Source organism: Cyprinodon variegatus, unplaced genomic scaffold (genome assembly GCF_000732505.1).
Source record: "Cyprinodon variegatus isolate N-32 unplaced genomic scaffold, C_variegatus-1.0 Scaffold839, whole genome shotgun sequence".
Taxonomy (NCBI): domain Eukaryota; kingdom Metazoa; phylum Chordata; class Actinopteri; order Cyprinodontiformes; family Cyprinodontidae; genus Cyprinodon; species Cyprinodon variegatus.
Window position 1 is genome coordinate 195287 of NW_015151292.1, and position 26147 is coordinate 221433.

Sequence of the window (26147 nt, forward strand, 5' to 3'; positions counted from 1 at the left end):
TTCTCACTGGAACAGGGGGGACTGTAATAAGGACTAAACAGCAATCTTCCCTTCTAGTTAAGGAAAATTGAAAGAGAGCCAACATGCAGAAATGGACAGACTTACAAAAAAAAAAAAAGTTATGCTTTGTGCTTCAAGATACAACCAAAAGCTAAACACAAGCACACTCAATGATATGCAATCGAACTGAAAAATTCTTATTATGGATGATAATGTCATGTATTTGAGCATATGACTGGTTTCAGGCACAATTTAGTTTTTACATCTAGTAGCAGGTATAAGTTGAGTTTCTATTGTAATTAGACACTACAAAGCAATAGCCCTGGGTGTAAAACAGTTATAATATATAACATCTTTCACTAAACTATTTTAATGTATACTGTACCTTCTGAGCTTAAGCAGACATAAAGTAAAACTGAAGTATTTTAAAATAGAAGTATTTTAAACCAAACTAACCTTCAAATTAACAAAAAAAAAGGGGATTTTCTATATCTTCCTGTAATATTGGTAAAACTGCAATTTGATATGCACATATCTGCATAATTTTCCCATTAATTCTAATGAAAAATAAAGTAAAATAAGGTCGGCTACAGCAAACCTAAAGGAAACTATTAACAGAGATACTTTTTAATCTGTTTCCTCATCTAGCAGTTTTACCTCTGCGTTACCGAGTCATGTAGGTTGGATGGAGGACTAAATGGAAGCACCGATAGGTAGGAGTGCAAAAAAATTTATTTAGAGGTCAATTTATTTATTTATTTTTCTTCATATGTCATGGAAGCCTTTGTTTTTAAAGGTTTGTAATCGTCTTTTTTTTTAGAAAGATATTAATATCTATGAATCATCTTATTTTTCATTATTATTAGTAATTGTATTACATTTTAGTATATCTACTATATATCTATATATATAGTAGTATAACTACTATATATTGAACATCTACTATATAGTGCTGCTGTCTCTATAGTAGATGTTCCTTTATAATATTAGGTAATAATAATCAGGTTAAATCAATAAAATACTGACAATAAATCTGCAAAATTATCGTTTATATATGGGGAAAACAATGTGGAAGCAATAAGTAATCACTCATCCAATGAGACAGTGAGACCCTGGGTAAGAGGCCATGTATTAATGTCAAAAACCTCCAAAACCTGTGATTCAGTGTCTGTGCTGTGTGGTTAATCATAAACTACTTGTATCTAACAATTAGTATAAAGAAATGGGAAAAAATATTATTTAGAACAGTTTCTTTTATTTACAAAGTCGAATAAAACAAACAAAAAATATGTAAAATGTTAATCCATTGTCCTTAAGCACTGATCATCTGCTCAACAGGCTTTGAATAGAGAACATCCTTTAAGTCAGCAGATTACTCTACCTTCTTGCCTAAATTGGAATTCAGACAGACGGCTCAGCTAACTCGTTCAAACTGCTTTGTATAAATAAATATGTAAATTCAAGTAGAAAGCTGTAAAACTGCAGAACAAACCAGTCTTCACAGCAAAAGCTGAGCAGATGAGCCAGAAAGTTTATCACAGAGGAAACTCATTTGGCATCATGGTATGACAAACAACCCGGACGTGGTGATGAATCACGCAAAAGGGAATGAGAAGCATTCGATGCCATCTTTTACTGCTGTTTTTTTCCCTCCTTTTTAATTTACATTTTTTGAAATTGCAGCTGCATGTCCAAATAATGAATCTATTTTTAATGCTAAACTGTCAATGTACTTTTAAAAGTTTCCCATTAAATTTTTCAGGGAAAGCCCATTTCTTAAAATCCTGAATATTGCTCAGCAAAGAATAATTGGTTGGTCCATTAATTGGTTGTTGGATCAGACTCGTTAACTGTCATCCATCATAAGCAAACACAATCCTCAAATAGGTTTGAGGTAACCGACTGGGATAACATCACAAACAGGACCATAAAAAAATCTTACAAACATGATAGTGAAAAAAAAAAATCAAAAATTGCACAATACAAAAATGAAAATACAAATGAATAAATATGCAAAGTCATAAATAAATTAAATTTGGTAAAATTCATAAGTTGTCAAATGAGAAGGAAAATAAAAGCAACATGAGTAAACTGCTTTACAACAAAGAACAAATCAATTGAAGAAAAAAAAAACCAAATATTCGAGTCTTGGTTTGATGATGTTCAGAGTTTCATGTTCATGTTCAGAGCGGGTCGCTGTTAAAAGCTGTAGCTGCAGCCGTTCTGGAAAAACGGGAATTTTCACAGAAAGACAATTCATCAAAACTCATCGAAGGTTGATTTATGTTTAATACGAAGAACAAACTGGTATGGTTTTTTCAAAACCTAAAAATACAATTAATGTCGATTTTACAGTGGTGCACAGTGTATGCCGTGGATATGTATTTCTCAACCATAGCCACAATAGAGCAGGCATGGGCTGGTATGAGATGTTCATGGTAGGTTAAACCATGAGTAATAATACCACAGTTTTGAGGTAAAACACAAATATTAACAGCTTGCCAGCCAGCTCCTCAGTGCTGGGTTATCATAGTAAGCACGGTGGGGCAATTAGCTTCTGTGTTTTTCATCAGAAATAAAAAAAATTAAGCAGAATTATCAAGAATCTACTGTGTATATGAGGTCAATGGACCAGGCTTCTTTTAGCCATCTGACCAGCAGTGAGCAGCAACAGGCGGCAAAAAAGGCAGCACCGCTTTACTCTATGCTCTAAAGAAAAACAGGCTATTTTTTTATTGATTTTTTCTTTTTAAAAAACCGGATGCGGGTCATTTCAGTTTTTTTACACTCTGAAGAGTGCACCCAAGTTTGTCTCTAAGCAACAGCTGTAACACATCAGTGGGGAAATCAAAATTGAAGAACACACACAAAAAAAAGGGAATGAAATGAATCAACGTAAATTTTATGTTTTTTTTTTTGCTGTACCTAAAATTTTCCTTTTTAGGAATAATTTAGTTTATCTGTGAAAATCTTTTCCCAAAATAAAACACTGCCTGTATGATGGGTCAAAGTTGTACCATTCCTTAAAAGTAAAATTTTAAAAGTTAATTAAATCCTTTCAAATGCCATAGATGTCCTGTTGACTGCACTTTGGATACCTCTGTTTTAAGCCATGGGGTAAAATCAGTAAATCTTTGTTTTGAAACTCAATACCAGTAACTGGCCCATGCCTTTTGTGAACTTAATTTCTGATCTGCAATCAATATTTGCAATCACATGCAATCCTCTTTGATTTAAAGGTTTCATATGAGTTTGAACATAAAAGCCACACAATCTCTCCAAAATCAAGTTAGATTAGGCTTTTCAAACACAAGATGAGACACAAACAGAATATGGGTGAAAAAACAAAAACACCAGAGTGAAAGCGTGAATCTACACCGAAAGTTTGCATTCCTCACTTTTTGAGAATGATTCCTTTTGTAACCTTTAAGAAGACAAGCCGCCGACACAAACAGTAACAACACGAGTGTAACCGAAACTTTGGAGGGGCTGCGAAGCTTAGCTCCTCCAGGGGTTGTATGTATGTATATATACCGTATATATATATAGGCTTGAGTGAGTGTTTTGCATCATTTTTCTCTAGGCTACAGTAAGACTGTGGGTGAGATTCAGTCTCCCCTTACCTCATCTCTCTCACAGCTAACATTCAGAAAGATGGGAGGCAAATAAAGGCATTTTCTGTTGGTTGTTTCTCCGCTACAAGGATGACACCTCATTAGCTTTTTTTTTGTCTTTTTTTTTTTTTTTTCCACCTGGCTGTTTTTAGGCAATTGCCTGCTTTGTTTTTTGAAAAAGTAAATCACATAAAAATACATTACACATAAAAAAAAAATAGAATAAAAGATTTCCTACACCAAACGCCTAAAAGAAAGAAATCTTTTCTGACAGAAAAAAGGCCCGATATGAAGGCATTCGATTTATCGTACATTCTTTCATTGGAGTTTTAAGCACTGGTATAATGTTTTAAACCTTGCCAAAACCTAAGATGACACATTATTTCACCCTTTGAAAAAAAAAATATACAAGACATCCTTTCCTGGCAGTGAATTATTAAGCGCAACAACAATCCTTTTGTATGATTTGATTTTTTTTTTTTTTTTTTTTTTACCATTTTCAATAGATGTTCCAGAAAATATTCAGTAGCAGTATTCAACAAATGACAAAACCTTTTTAAAGTTATTGAACAAATGTACTACAAGCTACCTCAGCTGTTAGGATGTTATTCTCCAATGAGAAAGGTCAGGATTTTTAAAGTCAGTTCCTAATAACAGGTTTTAAGCAGTTAATATTCTACTAAAATAGCTTTCTTTATCATTTTGTAGAATTACCAATTAGTTTGTGCTAGAGGATAAAGCTAATGGCTAGTTAAAGAGAAGCAAAGAGCAAATTCAGCCATCTTAAAATTTCAAAAACAACATATTCTACCAAACAAGCTCGGTAAAAGGAAAATGCATATATTGATTATAAAGGAATTGCAGAGGACAGAGCATGCTTTTCTGGTCAGAGTAATTTCCCATTAAATATGGTAAGGCAATTACGAAATGTTTAAATATTTTTAACCTCTTAAAATCTTTTATTTTAATCTCAAAAAGTTACTCTGACAAGATAAACTTTACATGGTCCATTCTCAGCACTCGTTTCACACAGGAAGATAATTGGTGGTGCACAGCCTCCAACCTCCATTTCTTGTTTGTGTTCATCAGATTCTGTTTGAGTAAATGCTATATGGAAACTCGATTTATATATGCATAAATTAAAGTGAACTGCTATGACATTTTATTTAAATGTTTCGTCTTGCTTTCTCTCAGACTAACGGTCAGCTTTAGGTCCAACTTATCTACATTTGTTTTATAAAGACACCAGAAAAGTTATCAGAAACTTCTTTTAAAATCCTGAACTGTCATTTAAAGAGAAACTCCAGCCTCTGGTTGATCTTTTTTATTAGCTGTAAGCAACAGTCTTCACTTCACATTTAGCAAAGCTGCAGAACTACCGTAGAATCTCTAAAGTCAACAGTTCAGCTGGCGGCCGTTTGTAGTCACTGCAGGCTCACACTCAGCAGGTCTCAATCCAGTGATGAGCTTTTTAATGCCAGGATTGGACAAATGAATTTGGAAGCTCAGTCCATTGAATTTAAACCCCTTCCCTCCCAATGGGATGTTTTTAAATGCTTCACATTCTGATATTCAGCATCATATCTGTCACTCAGTGTCTCTGTTTTCAGTCACCTTTAAGGTTGTTTCTCCAAGGCAATACAGGTGACCAAAATTAAGATTTTGAAGGTCAACTCTCTTCAATGTTCTTCCTTACCCCCTTAGAGAAAACTGTATCTGACTAGCAGGACAAGCTGAATGTTTTCTCTGGTCTCACTGGGCCCTCATCTCGATTATGTCATCATCATCATCATCAGAGCTGCTGCCGGCGCCGTTCTCCCTGCCGTTCACCAGGGCAGCAGCCTGGTGGTTCTCTGGGCGGTCTGCGGGGGAAATCGAGGAAGGAGAGGAGGAGGAGCCTGAGGCAGCAGTTTGGGGGTACTGAGACAAAAAACTGGCTTCGGCTGGAACAGGAGTGGCAGCCGGGCCAGGCAGCATGGAGCCAGAATAAAGTCCAGCCAGCGATGGGCTGTATGAAATGGGAAAGCCTGGTGGGATCATTCCAGCCATACTGGGGCTCAACATGTATGGTGGGAGGGCTCCCGGAAGAGAACTGGCAGCAGAAGGAGCCGATGAGGCAGTAGCGGTGATTGTTGTTGATGAGGACGGAGAGGAGGAAGAGGGGACCGCGTTGGCGCCGCTAAAGCCGAAGACATCTCGATACATGTAAGCAGGGTCTCCCAGCTGAGTGTTGGGGGGGTTGAAGTAGTGCGAGTTTGACCCCAAGAAGAGCGGATGCCCCACTGAACTGCCCAACATGGCAGAGCTGAGACCCATCGGGGGAAGGCCATACCCCCCTGGGAAGGGGAACCCTGCTGAAGGCGGAGGGGCTGAGGAGTGTTTTCCTGCATAGGGCTGCTTACTGACTCTCTCCTCCAGGGACGGGCTGAAGGCTTTACGTTTGCTGCTTATCCTCAAGTCTTGTGGAACACCGGTGTCCACGTTTGGCTGGATTACATTAGAAAGTGAGGCATCATGGCAGCTCATAGATTCCCCAGGAAAGGCGCTCCTACTGCTGCCACATTTGTCCTGCAGCTTATTTGAAGGCGGCTTGTTGCTGACGCTGCTGTCAGCGGCTCTCTCTTGCTGAACGATGGAGGCTGCAGTGGTGTCAGCCCCCGAGCCAGCCGTGTAGCGCTGCAACTCACTGAGGATCTCTGGGCTGTCGGGGGAAAGAGGGCGGGGCACAGTCTTGGAGGGTACCACCACCTTCCTGTCAGGGGATATGCAACCATTACTGCCACTGGAGGAAACTTCCTGATGTGGAACCTTCGAGTCTGAAAGAGGAAAGACATTCAACGTTGACTTAAGAATACTGTTTTTAATAACTTTAAACACAGTTTTTAGACTCTGAGAACAGAATTCCGTGAATCTACAAACTTAATGACCTAAATCTAAAACCTTTTAATTAATTTGAAATTAGACAGAAATCTAAAAGAGCCCAAAAGAAAGATTAGGAAATGACTATTTGCACACAATCTCCATCTAGCCTTACTGAGCCATTTTGCAGAAAAGCAAAAAAAAAAAAGCATTTGGATATGCAGAGCTGGAACAGACATATTCTAGAAGATCTGCAGCCATAGGTGCATCGAAAGGCAGCAGAGTTGGAAGAGCTGAAGGCAAATAAGCTCCACATATTTAAAATTTTAAAGTATAACCCCCCTGAAGGCATTAATAATAATTGAACTTCTCAATCATTAACCACTTTCAGGTCTATTGGATTCAATCTCAATGAAATGGATTCAAGTTTGTGTTGACAAAATACGGGAAAGTTAAAGAAAATGGAATACATTTACAATACTGTGTTAATCAGCAAAGGCTTTATGCTTTTAATGGAATCAAAGTACTAACAGTTTTACCTTTAGGAGGAGCTGCTGGGTTCTCGTCCACCGTCTTAGCCTTATTAGCTGCTCTAATGGCAAAGATCCGGCCATCAGATGTCCTGATATACGTTCCTGAATATAAACAAAAGTAATCAAGGTGTTTAGTTTCCACTGCAGACAGATGATGCAGACAGGCTTAATCAATTTACGCATGACTCAAAATGACATCTTTTATAGCAGCTGAAAAAATCCTATTAATTAATTGGTGTTGTATGGTTGACTTAAACGTAACAAAGAAAAAAAAGCATAACAGATAATTGTCCCAAAGATTGCATGTAGGCCTATTTGTAGTCTGGTACCTTTTGTGCCCCTGATAACATGAATGCTTTCTCCAGCAGTGATCCTCGCCTGCACATCTGTTGAGCTGTTGGTACCTGGAATCACTATGTCTGAAACAGATGGAGAACAAAACATTCATTTTCAGATGCTTATTATCATTTAAAAAAGGAACAAGGATTAGATCACGAGTGTTAGTGCAGCTTGCCCACCAGTAGTGGTGACAATCTTCTGTACAAACACGCCAGCCTTCTGCAGGCAGTTGACAGGGAATCCTCCGAGGCTGGATGAAGAGGAGCCACGATCTGAGGCTGAACCTGCAGCCACATGGCGAGGCATCGTGGGAACTGAAGCAGACTGAACGGGCCGAACACTGGCCACTGGTTTCTCCTCAGCGCGAGTGGGAGGACGCCTGAACAGAGATCAGATTACTTATCACAAATGTGGCTTTTAGAAAGGTAACAAAACCTTGATAAGATGAGATGTTGATACATTATATTTCCTTGAGTGGCGACGCACTGACCAGTTTCTCTGGCTGAAAGCAGGGATGTTAGTGAGGCTCTGATCACTGGCAGGGTAATAGTGAGCGTAGGATGGGCGTGTGTACGGCACAGACGCCCTCTTCTCCTCTTCGTAGCCCTTTTTAGCGGCTTTCTTCTCAGTGCTGCTCAGCTTTAACTCTCTGCGATCTATTAGCAGGGACTCATGGGGGAAGGGTTGCTGAAAGGAGGAAGATGATAAGACTTCTACTCATAATCACCCATTTTACAGTTTTTTATAGACAATCCCTTACAAGGTGTTCAGCCCCTTAGCCCCTACTTATGTAACATTTCGTTACAGAAATAACCAGTCCATTGTAGCTCTCAGTGTTGTAGAAGTTGGTAAAGGAAGGGGAGTCTTCGCCCCAGTTTTTTACAGCTTAAGTTTCTTTTTTTTCAGTAGATTTCCACCGTAATTTGGATAAATCCATCTTCCCAGTATCTCTGAACAGCTAACTCATCCCTGCTATAAAAAGCAGCTTAATGATGCCACCATGTTTGGTCACAGGATGGTGTACAGTGTCAATGTTTTGCCACACAGAGGTTTTTCCATCTAGGCGAGACATCAGTTTCAGACTAATTTGAGCTTCCTGGTCGACTATTTCATAAAGTCAGATTTGAGGAAAGCACAACTGATAGTTATCACCTTGACAGATTCTCCCACCTGAGATGTGAAACTCTGAAGCTCCTCCAGAGTTAACTTATGCTACGTTCACACCTAAAGCAGCAGAGGCAGCAGGGTTACATGCAAAGTCAATGGTTGATGTGCATCAAGGCGCAGGAAAAGGTCCTGCAGCGTGTTTTGAGCAGCGTCAGCGTTTACAGCATCAAAAACGAAGCAGCACACACATTTTCGCTGCTCCTGCTGCTTTAGGTGTGAACGTAGCATAAAGACGACTACAATAACTGTAATTGGACAGCCATGTATTGGAGGGCTTTTAATTTTCTTTCCATCGATAAAAACAGGTTCATGGAGATGATTAAACCAGATCAACAATTCACAAAACAGGCTGAATCTGAAAAGTCAAAGGTGTGAATAAAAGAGAGAGTATGTATTTAAAACCTTGAGTAAAAATATTTCCAGTTCCGTTTTAAAAACAGGTCTTGTTGGGCTGAGATTATTTTCACTGATTAGTAAAACATTTACAAAACAAAACCTGCAGAGTATTGTATCCCATAACAAACTCCATCCCCGTTTGTTCTACTCTAATTTCCTTTTAAAGGTTGTCGAAGGACAAAGGTGTGTTATATCCAACTACCTTGGTGATGAGGTGAGAGTAACGGTGCAGCGCTCTCTGCAGGACACTTTCCCCGATATCTCCAGGGAGCAGCCTGATTTGGGACGGATCTGGTTCCTCCTCCACAAAATGGAGAAGAGATTCAACTTCCCTCCTGGTGAAATTCAGCACAGGGTTCAGGTCGTCCACAACGCGGTCTATCGGGAGAAGATGACGGGGCAAGATTGTGATTCATGTAATTTAAACTAGACTAGCTTAGAATGTGACAAAGAAGAAAACATTTTGACAAAGACAGGAATTCAATGATATTACATATTTTTATCTTTCAAAACTCAAAGAAATCTTTAATTTTAATCTCTGAAATATGGACAAATATTTGAGCTGGTTGAAAAAATTTATTTTGGAATGAAGGAAGTTGTGGATTCTTGCTTTCAACACATGTTGATGTAACCCTGGACATGACTCTTAACAGAGTTGTATCATTGTATGATGTGTTTAGGTATCTGAGTGGGGCTGGGGTGCGCTACAGTGTGAATTCAGTCAGTCCATTTATTTGCCGTTTTGCTTGTTTGAAATACTTTTGGTCATGGAGGGGAAACTGAATAGGAACCATTCATCCTTCTTATTCCAGTGAGTGAGTTTTAAAACTAGAAGCGGCAGGCTAGATACCCACACAGAGAGCCATAATAATGTATCATAATAACCTGACTCTATAAATGGCAGAGCATCAACGTTACACAAAATGCAAGTGAAGTTCTTCTTACCAAACTCAAATAAAAGAGTCAAGTTTAATACTTATTTTCTATAACCATAGAAATCTGATTTTTGTTTAACTCACCCGACATGCCCTGCTTGGAGATCTGGCGGTCATAAATCTTTTTCTCCAGAGTGAAGTCACACACCAGTCTGTAGATGTGACACGGTTTCCGTTGTCCGTAGCGATACACGCGGCACACAGCCTGGGCGTCATGGCAGGGGTTCCAGGAGGCATCAAACACCACCACACGGTTCGCCCCGATCAGGTTCACACCCAGACAACCAGCCCTGTGGTCCAGACAGTGACTTTACTGTATTTCTGACATTAGGCCATGTTATTGATAATATTATGGTATGTGTGTGTTACCTGGTTGAAAGAAGGAAAACCCAAGCAGAGGTATTGGTTGGGTCATTAAACTGGTTAATCAGTCGCTCTCTCTCTGAGGCCGTCGTGCTTCCATCCAGTCCTTAAAAATATCCCAAAGTTAAACATGGGCAAAATAACAAGCAAGAAATTCCCTAGTTTAAACTGACATAAAAACATCTTTTAATTTCTCTCTCTCAAACAAAGAACCCAAAATGTCTCCCGTTTGCTAATGGATGGACCTGTTTTTCTGGTTCAATTTGCATGTTTTAAAACAAAACTAGATTTTGGGCCACTATATATAAAGCTTCGAATTCAACGCTAATTCTGACATTTTGAATTGAAAAAGCTTCCTGGATCGGAAGCGAAACGTCTTTTGGAAACAAAGTCCAGTGGATTGTTTTTTTTGTTTTTGTTTTTTTTTTATACTTTTTTGGAATACTCTCTCTCAAAAGAAACAAAAAGAAATGCTTTCAGAATAATTCTGAAGTTTAATAAAACAAACAACCAGCAACAACTTCAGGAATTTCAATGCTGAGTAACCAGATGGAGAAGGTTGCATGTTACAAAAAATGCCTGCAGGTGGCAGCACTCATTTAGGGTTAATGAGAAGGGAAGCTCAACTGCTAAACTGAAGCCCTTAATTCAGATAGATGAACCCTTCTTCAAAAGATCAGACAGATTAATTAGTAAACGAGTTCAGGAGTTGTTTAGTATAAGATTGTTCTAACTGAGTACATTCTCTATAGAAAAATCAGAATAAACATTGAGTCATGACTGTGTTTGCACCAGATAAGTTATTCATATTTGAGCTTGAGAGCAATCTATTATGTAAGTGTAATCTGGATGATCAATATAAAATGTGCTGAAAGAGTCATGAGTGATAACTTACTGTAGTAGTTGAGGTTACGGACCCAGTTCTGGCTGGGTCTGTCTTTGCTGGTTGTATATGGTGAAGGAGGTACTGGTCTTTTGGCCAAGAATTCCTCAATCACCGTCAGTGTGGACAAACTCTGACTGCAAGAGGAGCAGGAGAAGGCATTATGAGATCAAAAAGAAAATCAAAGGCAAGATAAGATTGAAATCTCACCGCAGGAGTTTGTATTTTTCCAAATGAAACCTAGTATTACTTGATCTTTTACCTGAAAACCAGGATTTTGTCTCCCTTCTTGACACTTTCTTCAATGAGGTGGAACAAAAGCACCATCTTTGCTGAGTTTTCCAGGATTCCAGGCTTGTAGTCATACATGAGTTCTTTGGCCTGGCCATGTAAAAGAGACGCTGTTAGATCAGACGCTAGATGGAGGAAACCTAATGTTGGAAAACCTTGAACCGGTGCGTACCCATTCATACGTGATGACCTGATTGGCCTTCTCCTGCAGCTGGTTTAGACTCAATCCACCAATAGGATCTGGGTTGTCCAAACTCTTTGACTTTGGACCCGGTGCTGCGGTGGGACATCTGCCCTGTGAAGTGGACGTGATGTCATCGAGGTCCAAATCCTGCTCGCTTGCCATATTTTCTTTCTGCAAAGCCTCATACAGCACGTCTGGATGATTCCAGATCTAAAGAACAACAAAATGCATTTAGTCAAGAAAATATTCCTCTCTAAAAGATGCAGAGTGAAGATAATGAGCGGCATCCTCTTACCTTGCAGCAGACGCAAAAAGCTTTCAGGGGGTTCAGGCTGAGCCAGCCAGTGTTCCCCGCTTCTCTGAAGCGGTTCATAAACTCAGTATAGAGCGCCCTCTGCAGGGGAGACAGACGCACCAGGATCACATGCTCGTCCTTGGAGGGTAGCTGGTCCCTCAGGACATCGTGGCCTCGCCTGGATTACAGATAAATGAGTCAGCAAAGTGTTGTAAAGAGAGATTGAGTTTCATCTCCTGAGCAGCGGCGATCTTACCTCTGCACAAAGCCCTCCAGCAGGCTGTGGAGGACGTGGCTCCTGTACCTCATCAGCTGGATGTCCTGAGGTGTGCTGTCCACACACTGTCCGTTTAGGATGGGTCGTTCAAACATGTTGCTGAACTCCTGTCTTGTACCTAAAAAGGAAACATCAAAAAAGGGATTATATGAGGAGCATTCAGAGAGAAATAGGAAACGGAGAATCTAAACACATCTCATCACCTACCTAGAAAGTCTGGACGCACAAAGTCGACCATGCACCAGTACTCGATGAGATTGTTCTGAAGAGGATAGCCAGTCAAAACTACTCGCCGCCGCGTTTGTATGTTCTTTAGGGCCTGAGATGTGCTGGCGTGGCAGTTCTTAATACGATGGCCTTCATCACAGATCACAACATCGGGACCAGGTTGGGAGAGGGCTTTTTCCACGGCTGAACCAAAGAACATTTTTTTTATTTTAATTTTCTCCATCATCATCTTTATATCTGTTTTCTTCTACTGTGTGTCATCCCCAACCTTTCAGGAGTTCTTGCTGTCTGTCATCTTCATCCAGGTTTATGATATCAGATCCTGTAGTTTTTTTGCTCCTCTTCTTTCGCCCAGCCACAAAGCTCTTCTTCAAAGACAGAAGACGGTACATCTCATACCCCATCAGCAGGACACCGCCGTCCCGAGACCACTCCTCCACCACCTTGGCCCTAGATGCTGTGTTTCTATGCATTGGGTCAAAATGAAAGGTTGGTCTTACAAACTATCCATTATAGGTTAAAAGTGACAGATCTTCATCTCCCCATTCCACCTTAACTAAACGATTAAATGATAGCATGTACTGCAGGTTTTACAGTCTGTCATACAAATAACAGGATTCTTTTGTCCACCTACTTGTGTTCGTCGTTCAGGATGTGAACCTTAAATGCGCGCGGTGTGACCAGCGCAGGATCGGTGTCTGGAGGTAATGCTTCAGGAGGAGGGACCCATGTGTTGAACTCTGAGAGCCAGTTCTGCAGAGTATTCACCTGTAAGGAAAGAAGGATGTTTATCCAACTTTTCTGGGAAAGCTTTGTCGTTCATAGTTATTATTTGAGTCCTAGACATAAAGAAAGATCTTTACATTTACACATAACATTTTATTTTCCAAAATACACCCCTTATATTTAGTAAAATACCAAAATAAAAATGGATTAGTGTTAGTAAGTAAGTCATTTTTTGGGAGGATTTTCTCCTTTTTTAAAATTCAGATTTAAATTTAAATGATTAGAGAAAGCCCAACTAATAATGAGATGGATTTGTCACATACATACAAATGTTACTGATAATAAAGCAGTAAGTGGGTGTTAATAACTGATACTAGTGACCATCTACTAGCCTTTTCTAATGTTTAACATTAATAACTATAATAAGGTGAACCACCGCCAGAGCAAGATATAATACTTTAACAGCTAATATATAGGAAATGTTTCAAGATAGAGGGAGAGGTTATAATTTAAGGGGTATTTTGAATCTAAAAACGTTAAAGAGAACGTTCTGTGTCTTCATATGTGGTGTACGGCTGTGGAATAACGTAAGGAAAGAACTGAAACAAAGTAGATGCATGACCCAGTTTAAAACCATCCAGATAATGACTACTGTCTGGATATGTTGGATTATTGTTTCTTCTTTACTATCATTTATTAAATTCTTCTGATATTAGGTTCAACTTATTGGTTATAGATGGCAGTTTGTCAAATGTGTCCATGGTTAAGTGAGTTTGACTGATCAACAGTAGTGAAAAATGTGTGGGATTTTATAAGAGTTCACTTCTACCCACTTTTTTTTTTGGACTCCTTTAATTGGATTGTTTTGTTTTGTTGTATTTGTTTACTGACTCCTGTTTGACAGGGTATATCTTAAAGAGTGTTTTGATGAAATGTCCAAAAAATGTATTTCACTCATTCAGGTGGGAACCACATAGGAATGTGAATCCATCATAATGTTCAGTATTCAGTAGGAGGAAGAGTTCTTTTTCCCAAAGATGGACCTTTCAATGAGTAACATAAATACGCATCTGCTCAGCTCAACTGTAAATGACTTAATGTTCGGGTTGATCTATTCTGTATCGATTTAAAATAGCTTAAAAACAACAGGTCATGAATTTGATCTCTTTGTGTCAAGATAGCATCAAAAGCTGAGGTCTTGATATAATCTACGGATGCTTACCGGTACGATGGCAAGCACAGTGTGAGCTTCGGTGTGCCTGAACAAGACGTCGATGAAGGAGATGACCTGAAGGGTTTTGCCTAGACCCATGCTGTGGGCGAGGATACAGCCGAACCCGCTGCTGTTCCTGAAGAGCTCCAGGGACTCCACCAAGTTGTCGTACAGAAAACGGATCCCACCAATCTGAGGACAGAATGACACAAAGGATGAAATGACAGAGCCAAGAATCTGAAGGAAATCTGCAGCTAAAAGCACAAATATACAGATTCTCTTTGAAGGTTTAAGGGAAGCAGCGATCTTTTAGCCCGATCGTCTGGACGGAGAAAAGTTTCCTGTTTTTAACGTGTCCTGATACCTGGTGAGGTTTAACGGCCCGAGCCAGCTGTGGAGACAGGAAGATGTCCTCCTCTGTAGCTGGATGGTTGAGGTTGATGAGGACTCTGCCCTGGGAATCGGGTTGGTTCTGGGCATCGTTGGCATGGGCGCCGCTGGGCTCACTCTCCTCCTCGTCTTTGGAGACTTGAGCAACAGTATCACCCTCATCTGTCCCCAAATCTAATAATTCTTAATACAAAAAAGGAAAAAAAAAATCATATTAACATTTTAAGTAATTCTTCTTCACTTTAGAACTTCTTAAAGCAGGTTTTAACCAGGTCTATGAGCCGTTCGTAAAAAGATTTCAGGGCTCAATTTTGAAAAACAAAGTATTGTCATAAAAACAATCAAAAATAACCATTTATTAATTGATTTCAATACAATCAATTTCACAGGATGGATCTGATGTTTTCTGCTGAGGTGTAACAAGTATTTTCCTTCTTTCCATATCAAAAGAAACATACAACCATCTGAAAAAACTATGTTTCAAGTGGTCAGATGACTGTTAGCCAAAGCAAATATTTTATTTATGTTCGAAGATGCAGGATCTTCAACTGAGAGAACTGTCTGCATGGAGTGATGTGGTGATTATTGCCCAGTGACCATTTTAAAGGATTATTTCATGATAATATTGTGTGTTGAATGCTGAGAAATGCAATGGGAGCATTATTTCCTTATGGCTTCAAGCCTTCTAATACTTCTAAGAAACGGACCGTGTGGTAGCTTTACGAGGGTGTGAAAAATTAAGATTTGCAACGATACAAATATCTATTGTGAATTTTACTACCCTAGTCTCAGTTTTGTAACCAGAAGTTACTTTGTGGTATGTAAAGCTGGTCAAACGCATGTCATTCTGGCAGTTTCTATGGCATCCGATAAATAGCGCATTTTAGTGGTTTAAAACTTACAGCTTTTTAAAATCTTGATAAAGATAAGAGCATCACGTCAAGGTCCACATTAATATTCATTATTAGACATTACAATAATCATTAAGGTTAGATAGACCCTGCAAACAAAGTAATGCTTCAAAGTAGGGCTGCAACGAACGGTTATTTTGTAAATCGATAAATCTGTCGATTTTTTTTAGATTAATAATCGAATAGCCAAAGGTTCCTTAACGACGCCTTTTACGAAATTAAACCACGTAAAACTAAAACTTTTCCACTTGAGGAGTTCTGGATAGAGCATACTGACAGACAAAAACTTTTTTCTATCTTAGATGCAAAATGTTTATATATTTATTTTTACAAATGTGATATAATTACTGCTCTAAGTGGGTCGCTCTGTCAGCTAATGGCATGTTTTACAGTCTATACTCCATTTAAAGCTTAATAGATTACTAAATTAGTTGACGATAGTTTCAATAATTGATTAGTCATGATTAATCCAATTGTTTCAGCCTTACTTCCAAGTATTAAATTTAACGCTGGCGTCAACATGGGTGAAATGAGAGGACAATAAATATTAGGTGTTTTACATGTAAAACAGAGGAACAAGTATCAAGGTGTTTCCTTCTCATTATCATTAGCTTTGAGACACTCATTTGTAGTTACTGGTTTTTTAAAAAAAATTCCCCCCCACTCCGACAAACACTGAGAGACTCAGTGTGTCAGAGTTTGTCGGGGAAAAAATCTGTCAGATAAAGAAGAACGGAAAAGGGTATCAAAGTTATACAAGCTGGCTGTCTGAGAGAGTCTGAGGAGAGTGTGTTGAAAAAAATGGAGAGTGAGCTTATATAACTGCAGTGAATGGCTGGTTATACAAGTAGGATTAGTGGAGGGGGCGACTGGTTATGCAACCCCAACTGGAAATGTCACTGTGCCACTGTGGTGTGGGTGTGTGTTCTTTATGAGTGTGTGTTTGGCTTCATCCCCAGTATCAGGCGGGTTTATTACCCCTCTCATTTCATCCCTCTTCCCTCCATTCCTCTGTTTTCTTTGTCTTTCCTTCCTCTGCTTCTTGAATATGTGTCTGTGTTTACCGGTTCATCCGTCTCCAGTACACTCCTATTTGCACTGTAGGTGTGTGTCTGCAGTTTGCCTTGATCTTGACGCTAAAAAATGTGTTTATCCCAGCGTGTGTGTGTGTGTGTATTTTTATCCTAGAGTGTTTGATGGGCTTTCTTGAGGTGTGTGTTTGAGCACAGGGACAGAAAAGGAGCACGCGCTGTACCTTAGTCATATAAAACATCTCCCTAAATTAAAACACACAGTGACACTGAACAGGAAGGCTGGATAATTATGACTGCAAATGAAATGGTTACAAATAAGTTGTACAGTCATTTAACTATAGAAGGTATTTTGAAAAAATAAATTAAAGTTAGTATAATTTGTCTTTTAAAATGGTTTCCTTTATATAATATGGACAATAAAATTGAGAGGGAAACTAAATAAAAAAGAAGAAAATATATATAATGCAGAAAAATCCTTTAGGGTGTCTTTCAAGTAAATACACAATTTATCCTTCCAGGAAATTTCCAGCAATAAAAGTCCTTTTATGTGGTCTGTGTCCCAAGCCAATGCCAAACAGGCTGTGTAATTTCATAAATAAATGTCAAATGGCTATTAGTGATGCTTTTCTTGAGCTTTATGGAACAAATACTTGGAAGATATCAGACTTTATGTGATAGGGAACATCTTTGGTGTCTTTACTCAGATGAGTTACTGTAAATGGCCCCTTTTTCATTCCATGAGCTGCAGATTTATCGTGAGGCTAAAAGTATGCAGGTAGTTTAAACATATTAAAAGGAGGAGAAAAACTAACAAAAGCCTAAAAGCTCAAGGCTACAAAGATTTGGGTAAAACCTGAGTATTAAATTGCGATTAAAACAATAAATACATTATTTTTCATACAGGCTAGGCAAATTCAGCTGAATCAGAGGCTCTGTTAGACCACTTAATTAACTTAAATTAAGCTTAATGGTTTTAAATTAGGAGAATTTAATATAGTTACAACACCCAGCTTATTAGTGTCACTGTGATGCTTGTTAAAACACCAGAACCGCCTAAAACCATGCGTCTGTTAGGAACCTGTAGTCACAATACTGAAATATCCATTTCAATACTGATGTCTAGAAAAAAAAAACGTGATACCTGGCATTTTTAAAATCTTAACACTGACTTCCTTTTAGTTCAGAACCCAAGCCGAGGGCAAAAAACATTGAGTATGGATGAATCTTTTCTGCAGCTGTTGTTTGTGAAGCCATCATTTAAACTTAGGGCGCTTGCTTGTGTCATCATCCTGTATCTGTATAAGAGCTTTTTTTGGACGTTTTTCTTTTGCACTCAAACTCTACAGTAGTAGCCTTAGCTAGAAGGATCACTTTGTTCTGCATTCACTTATTTTCCCTTTCTGCCTGCTTCACAGAGACAGCACCTCCAAACAACACTTTAGTTTGCACAGTTGCATTACGAAGGTAAAAATTATTTTCCTGGCTGGCCTTGCCACATGTTATCCAAGTTAAAATCTCCCAGCTGCATTGGGAGGGCCTGAATGCATGTTATTGCTGCTTTACCACCATAAGAAAAGAGCTACAATTTAGACAAAATGGAGAACTGGGCCTGTATCACTAAGTAATTAATTTCTCAAGTATCTTTTATAAGGAAATATGTATTATTTTGACAGCTTCACTAGACGATGGTCTGAAACCTTTTGCTGCATATTCTCATCTCATGGATGACGCATGGAAGGCACAAATTAAAAAGCTGAATATATCATCAGTGGCGTGATGAAGAACAACTTTGTGTGCATCTTAGTAAGCAGTTGAAGTTTCAAATGTTTTTTTTTTTTGTTTTTTTTTTTGCATCTCTTAAGCCTACGCCAACACACAGGTTATATGATATGATTTTGGGTATGAGGGTTTGTTGAGTATTAATAACAGATATGAACAATATTAATATTATTCAGTCTGCTGGTAAATATCAATATATATAAATATTAACTCAAACCAATAAGAGATAAAATTAGAATTTAAATTTGTTTTCAGATTTTTGTCATTTTTATTTTTTATAATAAGATTTTAATATCAAACATATTTAAATGGGGCTGGGCGGGGGGCATCATTGAAATGTTCCTCTAAATCCAGAGAAACAAATCACTTTAAAATTAACTATTTATGTATCCATTTAAAAATGAAAGTAGATCTTGTTTAATTTCTGGCATTTATTAAGTGCACCTAATCTTCCAGTTAACGTCTCCATTATGGTTTCTAAATCTGTGGTGTTTGGCTCTGTTCACTTCAGGTTAGATCTACAACCTGATCAAGAACAGATTGTTCATAAACAGCAACCTTTAAAAGTGGTTTAGTTTATCTAACTGAAACAAGTTTTACCATCAAAAACTTCATTTTGAAGCTGTTTTCAACTGTTTCAAGTAAATCTTTCATTTTAACTTTGGATGTTTTACCTGTTTTTTGTGTTTTTGCTGTAACTGCAGAGGTGGTTACATCAGTTTTGCAGGTATCTTCGCTGATGGCAGTGCTGCTGGACCCCAAACAGATGGCATCCTGTCTGATGGACTTTGCATCTCGCTGGAATGACACTGATGCTGACAGTGAGGGCACATCGCCTGAGGAGACAGACAAAAATCATGCAACATGTAAGACTGTAATTAATTACAATAATAAAAGAGCAAAGTTTAAAGTGGCGATGTTGTCTGAGGAGTTTTGTACCAGTTGTATATTCAGGCAGCAGAGGTAGAGGAAAATCCTGATTTCGATGCTCTCCCAGGCGTTGCCTTCTTTCAAGCTCCTCCTGCTGGGCGGCTTTGGTCACTGCATCTAACTGATGTTCCCTCAACAATTTCCTGTAAAATAGCCAAAGAAACATGACTTAGGTGAAATGATACTTATTATAACACAATCAGCGAGGTGATATCGTCTTTTTGACATTTTGCTCTTGGACAGATGAATCTTGTAATTTCAGGAATGCTCTTGCAACACTGGTAAACGCTGATGTAACATATCCACTGTTATGGATGCTTTCATTTATAAATGCTAGACTTTAAAGTGAACAAAAGGCAGCTGTATGCTGTGAATTATAAGAGTTCTGCAATGGACTTACAAATGCATGATCTCAAAAAAGGTTTTGCTAAAAGGAAAGTGATTCATATTTTTAGACAAGAGGTATGACCTCAAAAAAAACGTTAGCAAATAGTTTAGTTAAAATAAAACAATAATATACTAAGCTGACATGTTCATTTCTGTCCAATAAATGTTTTAAAGCTTTGCTACAGTTTTTTTTCTTCCCAAGAGGAGAAAAAAAATAAGAAAGCACAGGGAAATCTGTTGATTTGTGACAAGAATTTTATGATTTTCTGTGCATGGGAAAAAAAAAAAAAAAAGAATGAAAGCAAACTAAATTCAGGTGTTTAAAAATTCAGAGCAAGAATAAAAAGTGCCAGAAGCTTTTTAAAGGGAAATTATTTCAGACAGAGGCATGTTAGCTCTTTATTTAGGATCTAGGCTTCTGGGAATGCAAGCTATTCCTACTTGTGCTGTTTTTTAAACTATTTTTCACAAATAATGCCTTCATCTTATTTTTTGTTTTAGTTTTTTTATTTTAATCATTGCATCAAAATTAATGCAAAAGGCTTTTTAATAACAGAGCAAAATCAAAGCTTTAAAACAAAAAGAATGAATATGCCAGCAGGACGCAGTAAACTTTCAGGAAAAACTTGTATGAAATTGGACTAAGCTAATGGCGCATACATTTTAAAAAATGTTACACCTGATTATCCGCCTTTAAAATGTCATTTTTCCTTTTTTATACATACCCTCACAATCACCTTACATGTAAAATGAGTGTTCCTATATTTACTACAGTCGCCTCTTTAAGCGCGACCACAGTTTCTTTTGAAAGCGAGTGGATGTGACTCGCCGCATACTTCAGCTGACCTGGTTACTATGTCGAGTCCCTGCTATAGAGAGAAATTAACTGGGCGACTGTTGATGAGGATGGATATAAAAGACCATCCACAAGTGTTCTTTAACCCTCATTAATCCCACACAAGAGAACAGATAAATGTTAGTGTTATGAAAGAGGGAATCTGGTTGGTGGTTGAATAAGAATAAATATTAAAGGTATAGTGGAGGAAGTTTACGAATTTTTGAAAAGACCCGCCCTCTACACCTTTAAAAGAATGCACATGCACAACCCTGTTCTCGCTCCGGAGACAGTACAGGGTTGTGCATGTGCATTTTTTTAAAGGTGTAGAGGGCGGGTCTTTTCAAAAATTCGTAAACTTCCTCCACTATACCTTTAATATTTATTCTTATGAAAGAGGGAATCTGGTTGGTGGTTGAATAACAGGGCGGGTTCTCCGGAGAGAGAATGTCTATGAAACGCGTGCGAGAGCGTGCACAAGCCCATTTCTCCTTGTCCACAAGTTGCTGTTTGCATCGTTCATACAAGCTTACTTTCAGACTCACCAACAGTAAGTAAACATGGGGATGAGTATGTAGAACGGCATTACGTAAACATATCGCCAGAATGATTGACAATTAGGAGGACGAATTATGATTATTAATTTGATGCATTTAAGGCAGCTTGTTGAATGAAAACAAAAAGGGACCAGCAATCTGCCCTGTTTTTACTAAAAAGGTGAGCTCTGTTCAAAATAACCTAAATATAGGTTATACTAAAGACCTGTGCCTCGTGCACAGCACTGGTGTCACTTCAACTGAGCGCCAGAGGGGGCAAACATCTTTAAAATCTCTGGAACTTGTGCTATGCTCCTTTGAAGTTAATAATGCTAATAAAGCTAAAATTTTATGATAGAATTGTTGTTAATCATAGTTTTAAAAGATATATTGAAAAAAAAACACAGAAAGATCGAAGATTAACAAAAAGCTGGGATCTGAAATATGCCACATCTCTGATTATCATATTTAGAACAAACTAGATCATAAAAATCCACTGATCAAGACAGTAATCAGAAGTCTTATGTGACAGTATTATTGTTGATTGTTGTTTTATCCTTTGGTTAAATCCTTTTTACCTTAATAAATCAAAATAGGCTTTAGCTACCTCCATATCCCAAATACATGTGTGATGAATTCTTTTAAAATATCTTTAAAACAGAGTCTAAGCCTTTCAAATAGAGATATTCCATAAAGGAGACAGAAACTTTAAATGAAAGCCAGATCACAAACAGATGTTTGTAATTCATCCTAATGCTGTGTTTCAATCTTTTCTTGCAGTTCAGCTTTATGATGGTTGCAGGCATTAAGGAGGAATCAAGCTGCCAACTCAGCAGATCTGTAATCAGTTACAGATTTTATGGGTAACTGCTGCATTTGCTTTTCTAATAGAAAAAAAATGCAAAGTGTATTAGTGGTAGGATGTAGCTTTTTAAAGCATCTAAAATCCAAAATCACATTTTATTATAATGCAGCAAAAAAAATTTAGGCATATATTGGTCGTGCCAAAGGCTTTAATAATGTCCATTACTAATAGGCTACAGTTCTTTCATGTCATTTTCACTCCTTTTAATATGTGGGTTAATTGTTGCCTTTTCTGCTGTTTCTTCGGTATCCCTACAGAATAAACAGGGGGGCGTTGTTCTAAGCTCTCTGACTCAGATCTGTGTTTGAATCTAAGCTCATGGTTTGAACTTCAGTACCTGATGTTGCGTCTCATGTGAGCCGGCTTGGAGCTTCTCTTCTTGGTTCCTGCCATGGCAGAGGGAGGGGCGGGGCTTTGGCTTGCAGGCCTTGAGTGGGGTCTGGACATTGGCTGTGAGGTGGGCGGGTGGGCAGGCGTTTCCACTGAAGGTGAGGTAGATGGGGGAGGGGTACACTGCCATACAGCAGGGTCGCCACCCTGAGCCTCATTCTCCGAGCTGAAGGGGGCGCTGTGGGACTGGTCTGTGTAAGGAAAACAGAAACACAGATAATGATCAATAACAATAATAGTCTATCAGTTTCAGTTGTTATCAACCATCATAATAATTACCATTAACACACTTAAAAAAAGGATACAAACACAGCTGAAGCACAGAATAAATCAATTATAGGTTCAACATTTGCATTTAAAGAAGGTTTCTTTACTGTTACGAATAAAATTGCTCAGGTTTTAAACAGAAGCTTTTCTATCCATGCTGTATGTAGCCCGGTGTTTAAGCTATTAATGGAAAAGTTCCTCTAGAACATTAGCTATAGCTGTAGCTTTATTAAAAAAGAAAATAAAAGTTGGAGGTATTTTGGATCTATACAAGAAATACAAAGGCTATTGTTTAATATAATGATGACATTTATGTACAATATCAATCAAACTTTACACCCTCAACCACATGTGCAGTAATATGTATAACATTTTTTTATGTTTCATTAAAAAAAGCAGAAAGTTCTTTTTTAAAGAAAATAGAGGGATCAGGAGTTATTTGGAACAAAAAATATGGTGTCTGCCAAGTCACAACAGCAGCAGCAGAGAGGCTTGCATAACAATGTTTTATAACACTTGATGACTCAGGGAAAATTGCATGAACTGCTGTTTCACTGTTACAGATTAACAGCTCTAAATAACCAGGAAACGCTCTTAAATTAGGTAAAACGTGGTCACACCGTCTATAATTATTACCAGTTCCCTTTTGTTTCATATCTTAAGGATCACCATGAATGTTAGTATGAATCTGAATGGTAAGGAGACGCCAGACATTTCTATATGACGAGGCGTGACACAGCAGTGTGTCCTGGACTAACACTAGTTGTGTAAAACTAGATGCTTCAGGAGCTTTTTCAGAAACCACTGTAGAGTGGCTTTATGAAGTTTGTCTGCTTTCATGACTGAAAATAGAATATTTCAAGTATTTAGCTGGAGCCGGCTGGTAAACAGCATTTATGGATCCATCCATCCATTTTTTGACACGCTTTATCCCAAGTGGGGTTATGAGGGGTGCTGGTATCTATCTCCAGTTTTCTATGGGCGAGAGGCAAGGTACACCCTGGACAGGTCGCCAGTCCATCGCAGGGCAACACAGAGACAAACAGGACAAACAACCATTCACGCACACACTCACGCCTAAGGAGTGTGTCTAACAGTAATTTTTTTGGACTGTTTTGTGAGCATGCTCAGGTGCTCAACATGCAAACTCCATGCATAAAGACCCTGGGCCGTGAATAATTCCCTTAAACACACATTAGGCTGGTTTGAACCAAACAGATCTGATCTTCTTCGAATCAGTGAATGCACCTTTCATTAGTGCAATCAAGACACACTGGAGATATTTATTTTATATTGTGAAAATCAAGTAAAGAAGACTCAAAAATAACTGATCCCTGATCAGGGGTAAGCCTGAAATAAAGACAGAAAGAGTGAAAAAGTAATCTGTAACTAAGGATGAGAGAGAGTAACATTTTAAGCACATAACAGAAAGGTTGGATGGAGTACAATCAACGTGCAACCATTGACTCCTTATAGCAGCAGGGTTAGAAATGGAAAAAAAAAAAAAAAAAACATGCTCTTATATCTTTTATTTACCTATTAAAAAGAAATCTGAAATAAGGAGGCAAAAAAAAAAACACTTGTGTTTGAAAATCCACCACATGGATGCATTTCTAAGAAACAGTTATTGAAAAAAAAAAGAAAATTGGAAATATTTTACACCCAAATCTTAATTGAGCCTCATGGTGTTCTATTATTTTTAATGTCTGTCTTCTCCATCTGCATGTGAACCTGTTGGTCTTAATCATCACAAACCTAAATTAAACTTTTTCTAAATCAGCATGGGGAAAATTCTTTTCCGAACCCAAACATCAATCAAAAATAACAGTTTAACCTTGTTCTGCAGCTCATTCTGATCTTTGATCCGTTTCCCTAAATCCGCTCATACTTAAATCTAACCTTTTCCCTTCCTGCCCTCCTGCTCCTCTTTCTCTCAGTCGTTTTATTGGAAGCAAACTGAACCAGATCTCTAGCTTATGTAAGAACTGCATCATAAAAATGGACGGCTTATGAAACACAAGACAAGGCACAAACACTGACGCACAGACAGACATATTTCAAAGGACAAGCGCTCATAAAAGAACATTAATCAATACATAAATATCTAACACACATGTAAACCAGCTCATGTTCGTATATCTGTGGGGAACATACTAGAAATGGAACAGATTTCCTCCATTAAGCCCCATCTAAAATAAATCAACTAACCATAAAAGCTTAAATTGCCCTCTTTAAAGTCTCTTATACATCTGACAGCAGTTTTGTTCCCATATTTTTAGAGAAACTCTTCATAACTTTATGTGCTGACAGGTTTTGTACCCCTCCCAGGGTATAAAAAAAACACACATGTCAAGGTTATAGTTCAGTCCAGCGATTCTGCTGGGAAGATTGGACACAGTGGGATGCTACCCGGACACACATTAGCCATTATACTGCAGACGCACACAAGCCTCCCCCCGCAACACAGGCAGAAGACGTGCTCACAGCGTGATACCTGGCATGAGAGCGTACATATGGTTGGTGGCACTCACTAAAAAAGAAAATTCTTGGGGCACGGAGCCTGTTGATGATGATGATCTCAGTATGAAGTGGAAAACAACTTACATAAAACGCCCCGACAGCCTGTCTACATGGCGACAAACTTCTTAATCAGGCTGCTAATGACACCAGCTCTACCACGTATCTGTGTGATTGACAAGTTGACATTTTATGTTTCAGAAAGAAAACCTTCTTCTCTTTTGGCTTAAGAAGAAATCAAGATATAGGAAAGCTTGTGGTTATAAAAGCACACATATTTAGACTCTAATCAGCTCTGGTATCTCATTCAGACTCTTTGGTCTTTAGCTGAAATGTCTGAGCAAATGCAATGGCTGTTTGTCTTTTGTTTTGTGACCCCCGTCAGCTCTCTCCTAATGCTTTAACAAGGCTGACATTTCCACATAATTACAGTATATTCACATGCTTTCAAAAGATAGTAGCATTTGAGATCCGGAACAAATTAAATTACGTTTTCTACTATAAAACAATCAAGGAGTCAGGATCTAAAGATATAAATACACCTCGATGGGCTGGATAGGGTCTAAGGCAGGGATCATCAGCCTTACAGCAAACGTACAGTTAACTAAGCCTTAATATATCATATACATACTTCCACAATTTCTTTTGAATTTGTTCTAATTTTAAATGTATATAAATGCAAATGTGATACAAAAGAAGAGAGTATGAGTTCCTATCAGAAATGAATCACTGCTTTCCCTTGTTTCAGCTGCCAGCAACATTAGTGCATCAGATGGTTTAGATTTTCCAGAGAAGAACGAATGGGGATTGTGGTTCTTCTCATTAAAATGGAGTGGGTTTAATAAAACAGTTTAATTAACCTTATCCTCTGATCCCACGAGGGACAGAAAGAAAGAAAGAAAACAATCTTTTTATTCATGTTATTAGCTACATTTCCTGGAAACCATCATAAACCCCATTTTCCATTTGTCCAGCACAACCTTACACAACGGTTATATAACAG

At 38.3% G+C, this 26147-nt stretch overlaps 1 protein-coding gene across 4 annotated transcripts in view; it reads right to left on the reverse strand.

Annotated features, from left to right (window-relative positions):
- Positions 1–912: 912 nt before the first annotated feature.
- Positions 913–26147, reverse strand: part of LOC107099134 (helicase ARIP4-like) — an 84589-nt gene continuing 59354 nt past the window's right edge. For all 4 annotated transcript variants that reach the window (XM_015397134.1, XM_015397137.1, XM_015397135.1 and 1 more), the window contains 21 exons: positions 22308–22551; positions 19357–19490; positions 19092–19253; positions 14668–14876; positions 14313–14495; positions 12999–13132; positions 12633–12829; positions 12344–12547; positions 12116–12254; positions 11860–12037; positions 11553–11774; positions 11352–11470; positions 11102–11226; positions 10213–10312; positions 9928–10133; positions 9111–9286; positions 7836–8032; positions 7525–7724; positions 7336–7425; positions 7013–7108; positions 913–6430 (listed from right to left, as the gene is read on the reverse strand). In XM_015397134.1, the coding sequence (XP_015252620.1) occupies positions 5367–6430; positions 7013–7108; positions 7336–7425; positions 7525–7724; positions 7836–8032; positions 9111–9286; positions 9928–10133; positions 10213–10312; positions 11102–11226; positions 11352–11470; positions 11553–11774; positions 11860–12037; positions 12116–12254; positions 12344–12547; positions 12633–12829; positions 12999–13132; positions 14313–14495; positions 14668–14876; positions 19092–19253; positions 19357–19490; positions 22308–22551 (4379 nt within the window). In that variant the 3' untranslated portion in view covers positions 913–5366. The remainder of the gene's footprint in view (positions 6431–7012; positions 7109–7335; positions 7426–7524; positions 7725–7835; positions 8033–9110; positions 9287–9927; positions 10134–10212; positions 10313–11101; positions 11227–11351; positions 11471–11552; positions 11775–11859; positions 12038–12115; positions 12255–12343; positions 12548–12632; positions 12830–12998; positions 13133–14312; positions 14496–14667; positions 14877–19091; positions 19254–19356; positions 19491–22307; positions 22552–26147) is intronic.